The following is a 9,616-nucleotide window of genomic DNA, read 5'->3' as shown; positions in this document are numbered from 1 at the left end:
AGTTGGGGGGATGGAGGCAGAGCTGATCCAGTGACTGATGGAGGAAGGGAAACAAGAAGTGAGCAGAAACTTGGGAAATAGGTGTGGCAGGGGTAGGGGACAGCACCTTGAGGGAATAGTAAGAGAGGGAGCAGGACCCTCAGGGATCCAGTTATCAGAAAATAGGAAGGTGGAAAACCCTATGAGTTAATGAGTTGTACCAGGACCAATTCCCCCGCTGACATTGCATAGTCAGGTCAGGGAAGGGTTTAATGTCTCTCTGACTGTCCAGTCAGTGATTCAGCAAAGAGCACCAGCACCATGTCACCAGCCAGCTCTTCATGGACTCGGTCAGAGAGTCAGAGGATCAGGAGAAAACTTTAGGTCCCTTTATGAGTAAAGAGCCGGAGCAGCCTGCCCCAGATCTGTTTGGTCCTCACCCCATAGATGATGGGGTTTAGCATGGGGGTCATCAAGAGGTACATGTTGGTAATGAGAACATGGAAATGCAGGGGCACATTCTGATGAAACCGGTAAGTGAGAGAGAAGAGGAGACCTGGAGTGTAAAAGGCTAAGGTGGCACAGAAGTGGGAGCCGCAGGTCCCAAAAGTCTTGAGCCAGGTGTCCTTTGTGGGGAGGCAGAAAATGGCCCTGAGCAGCAGGGTATAGGATATGAAAATAAAAATCACATCCAGACCAATGACACAGAATTGCACAAAGAGACCATAGTAGCTACGGACACGGATGTCAGCACAGGCAAGATTCGCCACTGCTATATGCACGCAGTACGGCTGGGGGATGATGTTGGTTCTGCAATATGGCCACTGCCTCAACAGGAAGGGATAGGGCAATATGAATATGGCACTGCGCAGCACTACGGTCAGGCCAATTTTGGTGACCATGGGGTGTGTCAAGATGGTGGAATGTCTCAGGGGATGGCAGATGGCCAAGTAGCGATCAAATGCCATGGCCACAAAGATCCCAGACTCCATCACTGAGAAGCAGTGAAGGAAGTACAGCTGAGTGAGGCAGGCACTGAAATAGATCTCCCGGGAATTGAACCAGAAGATGCTCAGCATTCTGGGCAGGATGGATGTGGACAGGACCAGGTCGGTGACAGCCAGCATGCAGAGGAAATAGTACATGGGCTGATGGAGGCTTGGTTCCATCTTCACAATGAACAGGGCGGTAAAGTTCCCCAGGATGGCTATGGCGTACATGGTGCAGAAGAGGATGGAGATCCAGACATGGGCCGCCTCCAGGCCAGGGATGCCCATCAGGATGAAGGTGGAGGGGTTGGTGAAGTCGGTTGTGTTGGAATCTGACATGGAGTAGAGAGGAAGTGTCGAACACTGAGGCACAACAGTGTGTCCTGCATGTACCGTATGTTTCATTGAATTCCTGTATTTGCCCAGAGTCAAGGGAGATGGTCTCAGTACAAATGCCTGGATGGAGAGACAATGATAATATGAGATACTACGTGCCCTACTGGAAGCTGTTCTCATGGGGGAAGCAGATTGGTTGTTCTTCCCACACTGAAAAATGACATGTTCATTATTCAGAGATATGAACTATGAACAAATTACCCTACTAACGCCAATTCCATATTTTATGTTGCTCCATGAGTCAATAATGTGTTGTGATGTGGGAAACATTAATAGGCACCAGCAGAAAAAAAATAGTGTAGCTATTGGTTATCAATTATTATTCCTTAATGCAATGAAAGCCAGGCTAGAAAGTGCATGCTGTAGGGAGTTCCACATTCTCCCGGTGGCTCAAAATCCGAGTTTACACAAACAACAAACCTTTGCCAAGAATGTGCCCAGGGACACATCCCAATGAGACTAGACCACAGGGAAAAGACCACAGTGTCATATAGTTCCATGGAAACACCTCCTCATTTGCAACAGTGGCCAAAACAAAGACAATCTTGGGATATATAAGGAATGGGATGGAGAATAACCTGCTCTGGACATGCCTTCAGTTTTGGTCACCCAGTGTCCATAAAGGATACAGCTGACATAAAAGGGGTTTCTGAGACAGGCTATCAGAATAGGGTAGCCTGTCCTTTGTGGACAGACTGAAAAGTCGAGAACTGTTTACTTTAGAGAAGAGCCAAAGAAGGTAGATATGATAGAGGAGACATTATTAAAGAACAGAAATTATTACACTGAAATGGACAAAGAGAGAAAGTTCCCTACAGCTAATATCTAAAGACACTTTGTGCTTCAAAAGGGCTAAATCCAGAAAGCCAAGGCAAATTATCAGCAGACTTGATTGGGAGGAAAAATTGATACCGAAAAATGTGAATGAAAATGGGAGTTCTTTAAGAAGAGTTTATTAGATAGAAGGCAGAAATTGGGCAGGGGAAGTAATATATAACAAATGGGAAAAGGGAAAATAATACAAATTGGAAATGATGAAAATTACTGCGGGATGTTAAAAATATCATGGGAATATCGATGATTGTCACACTTAAGGATCAGAAAAAGGAGGTTATTAAGCATATTATGAATGAAGGAGGTTATTAAGTATATTAGTTCCAAAAAAGGTTGGAATATAATGAATGTCAGTCGACAACATGACAGATGGAAAACTGGTCTTGTCAAATAAATCTGATTTCATCCCTGAATGAGAGTTCACATTTGGCTGATCAAGGGAGACATGCAGATGCCATAGAATTGAGTTCTCTGAGCCATTTGATTTTGTAGGGGAAAATAATGAACACTCTACAATACCAGAGGAGCTCACGTTAAATGGACTAAAAGCTGGCTAACTGACAGATCTCACAAAGCAGATGTCACTGGGCCATTGTCAGTGAATGGAAGTGTTTCTAGTGGGGTTCTGCAGGGGTAAGTTCTGGGCCTGATGCTATATAACATTTTAATCAGTGATCTGGAAGCAAATAGAAAATCACTTCAGATAAAATTGGGGATGACACAAAGATTGGCAGAATGGTTACAATGAGGAGGCTAAAGCAGGAATACCAATTGGTCTTTAACATTTGGTGAGCTGGGCCCATGCAAATAAAATGTTCTAATACTGTCACATGCAAAGTTAGCTTCTCAGAACAAGGAATGCGGGCCTGACGCTCAGACTAGGGCGCTATGTTATGGAATGCAGTGACCCGGAAAGAACTGGAGCTCCCAGTGTCAGGCTGTGGCCAAAAGGGCTGATGCGATCCTTGGATGCTCTCAAGGCTACATCTCCAGTTGGTCACTTTGAGTGTCGAAGGCAGAGGGCTGAAAGCATTCTAAAAATTAATGTGTGTCACTCCAGGCTTGTATTAAACTTCCAAGGTTACAGTTTTTCTCTGACCTTGGGTTGGTAAATGCTGCCACCAACCAAATGCAAACAAACAAACAACAACAAAAAAAACCCCACCTTGAACCCAGCAAGGAACACTTGGGGGTACTCTCAAGCCCTTTCACTCCCTCTCTGGGGAAGAGTTGAGAAACAAAACAAAGGAAATTAGCTGTGCTACCATCTAATCAAACAACATTCACAAACCTCTCAAGACACCAAATATCCAATCCTGTTTTTAAAAAGGGGAAATTTTATTAAAAACAAAAAGGAGAAAAATACAGCTGGAGCTTTGGGTTTTCCTAGATTTTAAAATTAAGCACCCAAAATAGCTTTCTTGGGGGTTCAGCGTAAAGGTTTCAAGCAAAGAAAAGCATCTGGGATTAGCACAGAGGTGATCCACAAGCTAAAATAAAATAAATAAATAAACCTAAACACAGCTATTTAAACATGCCCTGTCTAATAATTTCTTCCGGGTATGGAAGATTAATTTTTATACCTGGTTCAAGCCTTACACAGCATTCCTGCTGGCATCTGTTCCCCTTTTTCCCCAGAGAAAGACAACACACAAACAAAAGGAAGTCCCCCTCCCGGCGTTTTAAAAATTTCTAGCCCCCCAATTCTCTCTTTTGGTCAGGTGCCCACTCCTTTTCCTTTACCAGGGGAACTTGGTTAACCATTTACAGGTAAAGCAAGCAGAGAACTGCCACCAAGAGGGACTTTATAGCTAACTGGCTGGGTCGTTGTTCATGAAAGGAAGCTACCCCCCCTTCATTTATCACAGTTGTATAAACAGGGGGTTGGTTAGTTGGAGCAGTGGAAGGCTTTTACCTCTGCATGTGGCATTAGTTAAAACTGACTCTGTCCAAAAGGATGTTGAAAAATTGGAGAAAGTGCAGGAAAGAGCCACATAAATGATTGGAAGCTGCAGAAAATGCTGGAGAATGAGACATGCAAGGAGCTTCATCTATTCATCTTAAATAGTAATAACCAGCTCTGTAATCTAGTGGAGAATAGCAGAGAAACACCCAATGGCTAAAAGCTGAAGCCAGACAAATTCCATTTGGAAAGAAGAGCCATTTTTTTTCACTCACAGTGATTAACCATTTGGACAAAATGCAAAGGGAAGTGGTGAATTCCACAAGTCCCCATGTCTACAGATCCAGACTGGATGATTTTCTGGAAGATCTGCTTGAGGGCTTGTCTACACTTGAATTGCTACAGTGGTGCTGCCATAACGCTTCAATTGTAGACACTACTTACACTGACGGCAGGGGTTCTCCCATCAGCATAGGTAATCCACCTCCCTGAGATGTGATAGGAAGGTTAATGGAAGAATGTGTCCATCAACCCCATGCTGTCTACATGGGGATTAGGTTGATATCGCTACATCTCTCAGGGGGTTGGATTTTTCTTGCTGTTTCAGAAAAGGCAAATGCAATGTTAGGTTCCATTATCAGAGGTATAGATAGCATGCAAGACTCAGTAAGTGATCGTACCACTCTATACAGCTCTGCTTAGGCCTCAGTTGGAGTACTGTATCCAGTTTTGGAAACTGTTGCATAGAAAGGAGGTAGAGAATTTTTAAATGGTCCAGAGGCTAGTGAGAAAGATGTTCCAAGGGATGGAATACAAGCATATGAGCAAGCTGAAGGAACCGGGTGTGTTATTTTGGAAAAGACGATTTTAAGGGGATATGAATGTGGTCTACAAATACTTCAAAAGCTTCCATAGGAAAGATCGAGGAAAGCTGTTGTCTCTTACTGCAGAGTGCAGGAGAATAAGCAATGGTTTCAAATCTCAGGAAAACCTTCTTAACTGTAAGAACAAGAGGACAATGAAACAGACGACTATGAAGGTCGTGAAATCTCCTTCACTAAAAACTTTGCAAAAGAGGGTGTATAGCCATCTGTCTGGGATTGTTTAGATTCAACACATCCCACATCTTTGCATGGGGTCAGACTTGCTAACCATTGCATTCCCTTCTCACCCTGTGACTCTTTGTTTCTACAATGTAAAATCCTACTGTGGACCAGGTCTTAGTCAATCACAAATTATAGAGCTCAATACAGGGACACCTGGGTGAAATTTAATGGCCTGTATTATAGAGGAGGAGGATCTAATTGTCCCTTCTCACCTTAAACCCCATGAATCTATCAATAAATAGAACAGATCAGGCATTTATATGTACTGTGTCTCACAACACATGAACAAGGGAAAATCCAATTACAATGGAAGTATGAAAGTATAACACTGATAAAAGAAAATTTACATTATACCTATTTGGACTGTAGAACTCCTTGCAAAATACATAATTGGAGCCAAGAGGTTAATGGGATTAAAAATGGTTTGGCCAGCGTAGGTGCTACTGGTGGCATCAACTTTAGTTGAGGCTGACTGACCTTCAATTAGAAGACCTCCTTTTCAGCCACTTATAAGTTTGACAAACATTAAGAGTTTGGTTGGAAATTTCCCACATGGTTGTCTGCTTCTGGCTGAATTGTTTCTTGAAAGTTTGAATCTTAACATTTCAGCAGACTACTCGAATGAAGCTACAAGAGAAGATGTGTTGTTCATGTTGAAAAATTCTTATAACTGTTACAGGAAGGAGCCCTAACACCTCCATTCTTTCCAGCAGCATAAAGTCAGGTAGCAGCCTCCCCTCCCACGGTGAGAGCATGCCAGGATGCCTGGGTTCTGCTGGGAGGGAAGTGGGGTACATGGAAGGGGCTGGGAGCCAATCTCTCAAAACTGTGTGATTGGGCAACCAAATGGTAGATGTTGATAAACGTAATGTAGTGCATACTGGAAAGCATAATCCCAACTATATATTTAAAATGATGGGGTCTAAATTAGCTGTTACCAATCAGGAAAGAGATCTTGGAGTCATTGTGGATAGTTCTCTGAAAAGATCCACTCAATGTGCAGCAGCAGTCAAAAAAGTGAACAGAATGCTGGGAATAATTAAGAAAGGGATAGATAACAAGACAGAAAATATCATTTTGACTCAATATAAATCCATGGTATGCCCACCCTTTGAATACTGCATGCAGATGTGCTCGCCCCATTTCAAGATATATTGGAATTGGAAAAGGTTCAGAAAAGGGCAATAAAAATGATTAGGGTTATGCAACGGTTTCCGTACGAGGAGAGATTAATAAGACTGGGACTTTTCAGCTTGGAAAAGAGACGAGTAAGGGGAGATATCATAGAGGTCTATAAAATCATGACTGGTATAGAGAAAATAGATATGGAAGTAGTGATTACTGTGTCTCATAACACAAGAACTAGGGGTCATGAAATGAAATGAATAGGCAGCAGATTTAAAATAAATAAAAGGAAGTATTTCTTCACACCATGCACAGTCAACGTGTGGAACTCCTACCCAGAGGATGTTGTGAAGGCCAAGACGTTAACAGGGTTCCAAAAAGAACTAGATAAATACATGGAGGATAGGTTCATCAATGGCTATTAGGCAGGACGTACAGGGATGGTGCCCCCAGCCTTTGTTTCCCAAAAGCTGGGAACGAGTGACAGGGATGGATAACTTGATGATTACCTTTTCTGTTAAGGTATCCAACTATACTCTTAGCCCAGCAGAAGAATCTGTCCTATCTCGGGGCCTCTCTTTCTGCCCCTCCACCCCACGAACATGATACAGTTCTGTGGTGACCTAGAATCCTATTTTCTCCGACTCCGACTCAAGGAATATTTCCAATACACCTCTGAACTAACCCACAGAGACCTTCCTACCAAGACTATAAAAAGAAGGATTCTGGGTGGACTCCTCCTGAAGGTCGAAACAACAGACTGGACTTCTACATAGAGTGCTTCCGCCGATGTGCACGGGCTGAAATTGTGGAAAAGCAGCATCCACTTGCCCCATAACCTCAGCCGTGCAGAACACAATGCCATCCACAGCTTCAGAAACAACTCTGACATCATAATAAAAAAGGCTGACAAAGGAGGTGTTGTCGTCATTATGAATAGGTCAGAATATGAACAAGAAGCTGCTAGGCAGCTCTCCAACACCACTTTCTACAAGCCTTTACCCTCTGATCCCACTGAGGTTTACCAAAAGAAACAACAGCATTTGCTCAAGAAACTCCCTGAAAAAGCATAAGAACAAATCCGCACAGACATAGAATACCCCAGGTCAGGATTCCAGGGGTATTCTATCTCCTACCCAAGATCCATAAACTTGGAAATCCTGGATGCCCCATCATCTTAGGCATTGGCACCCTGACAGCAGGATTGTCTGGCTATGTAGACTCCCTCCTCAGGCCCTACGCTACCAGCACTCCCAGCTATCTTCGAGACACCACTGACTTCCTGAGGAAACTACAATCCATCGGTGATCTTCCTGAAAACACCATCCTGGCCACTATGGATGTAGAAGCCCTCTACACCAACATTCCACACAAAGATGGACTACAAGCCATAGTATCCCCGATAATGTCACAGCAAACCTGATGGCTGAACTTTGTGACTTTGTCCTCACCCATAACTATTTCACATTTGGGGCAATGTAGACCTTCAAATCAGCAGCACTGCTATGGGTACCCACATGGCCCAACAGTATGCCAACGTTTTTAAGGCTGACTTAGAACAACACTTCCTCAGCTCTCGTCCCCTATTGCCCCTAATCTACTTACACTACATTGATGGCATCTTCATCCTCTGGACCTATGGAGAAGAAACCCTTGAGGAATTCCACCATGATTTCAACAATTTCCATCCCAACATCAAACTCAGCCTGGACCAGTACACACAAGAAATCCATTTCCTGGACACTACAGTGCTAATAAGCGATGGTCACATAAACACCACCCTATACCAGAAACCTACTGACCGCTATGCCTTCCTACAAGCCTCCAGCTTTCACCCAGACCACACCACACGATACATCGTCTACAGCCAAGCTCTACGATACAACCATATTTGCTCCAACCCCTCATACAGAGACAAACACCGACAAGATCTCTATCAAGCATTCTTACAACTACAATACCCACCTGATGAAGTGAAGAAACATATTGACAGAGCCAGAAGAGTACCCAGAAGTCACCTGCTACAGGACAGGCCCAACAAAGAAAATAACAGAACACCACTAGCCGTCACCTTAAGCCCTCAACTAAAACCTCTCCAACACATCATGAAGGATCTACAACCTATCCTGAAGGACGACCCATCACTCTCACAAATCTTGGGAGACAGGCCAGTCCTTGCTTACAGACAGCCCCCCAACCTGAAGCAAATACTCACCAGCAACCACACACCACACAACAGAACCACTAACCCAGGAACCTATCCTTGCAACAAAGCCCATTGCCAACTGTGCCCACATATCAATTCAGGGGACACATCAGCCACACTATCAGAGGCTCGTTCACCTGCACATCTACCAATGTGATATATGCCATCATGTGCCAGCAATGCCCCTCTGCCATGTACATTGGTCAAAATGGACAATCTCTACGTAAAAGAATAAATGGACACAAATCAGATGTCAAGAATTATAACCTTCATAAACCAGTCGGAGAACACTTCAATCTCTCTGGTCACGTGATTACAGACCTAAAAGTCACAATATTACAACAAAAAGACTTCAAAAACAGACTCCAATGAGAGACTGCTGAATTGGAATTAATTTGCAGACTGGATACAATTAACTTAGGCTTGAATAGAGACTGGGAGTGGATGGGTCATTACACAAAGTAAAACTATTTCTGCATATTTATTCCCCCCCCCCTCTACCCCCCACTGTACCTCTGATGTTCTTGTCAACTGCTGGAAATGGCCCATCTTGATTATCACTGCAAAACGTTCCCCCCACACACCCGCTGTCCTGCTGGTAATAGCGCACCTTACCTGATCACTCTCGTTACAGTGTGTATGGTAACACCCATTGTTTCATGTTCTCTGTATATATAATCCTCCCCACTGTATTTTCCACTGAATGCATCCGATGAAGTGAGCTGTAGCTCACGAAAGCTGATGCTCAGATAAATTTGTTAGTCTCTAAGGTGCCACAAGTACTCCAGTTCTTTTTGTGAATACAGACTAACACGGCTGCTACTCTGAAACCTGTCAGAAGACAGGATACTGGGCTAGATGGACCTGTGGTCTGACCCAGTCTGGCCATTATCCTGTTCTTATGTATGTTCTTATGTTAACAGCCAGAGCCCTGAAATGCCAGAGGAGGAAGTGACAGTCTCTGTGGATTCACACGCACCTGGCTCCTGAGGTCTTTACTCAGTTCTTAGTCCAAAGGGAGTTTTGCCTTGGCAGGGCCTGAGCAAAGTATGGGACATGGCCTAAGAATTTGGCCTTG

General features: G+C 43.8%; 1 protein-coding gene across 1 annotated transcript; it reads right to left on the bottom strand.

The window, feature by feature from the left end:
• Positions 1 to 359: 359 nt before the first annotated feature.
• On the bottom strand, positions 360 to 1,307 carry LOC125641772 (olfactory receptor 52E4-like). Its single transcript, XM_048862216.2, has one exon. It carries the CDS (start codon positions 1,305 to 1,307, stop codon positions 360 to 362), a length of 948 nt encoding a protein of 315 aa, XP_048718173.2.
• Between the last annotated feature and the right edge of the window lie 8,309 nt (positions 1,308 to 9,616).

Source organism: Caretta caretta, chromosome 1, assembly GCF_965140235.1.
Source record: "Caretta caretta isolate rCarCar2 chromosome 1, rCarCar1.hap1, whole genome shotgun sequence".
Taxonomy (NCBI): domain Eukaryota; kingdom Metazoa; phylum Chordata; order Testudines; family Cheloniidae; genus Caretta; species Caretta caretta.
This window is presented reverse-complemented; position numbering and strand designations above follow the sequence as displayed.

Coding starts and splice junctions, on each gene's coding strand:
- LOC125641772 (XM_048862216.2), bottom strand. CDS start 1,307: ATGTCAGATTCCAACACAACCGACTTCACCAACCCCTCCACCTTCATC.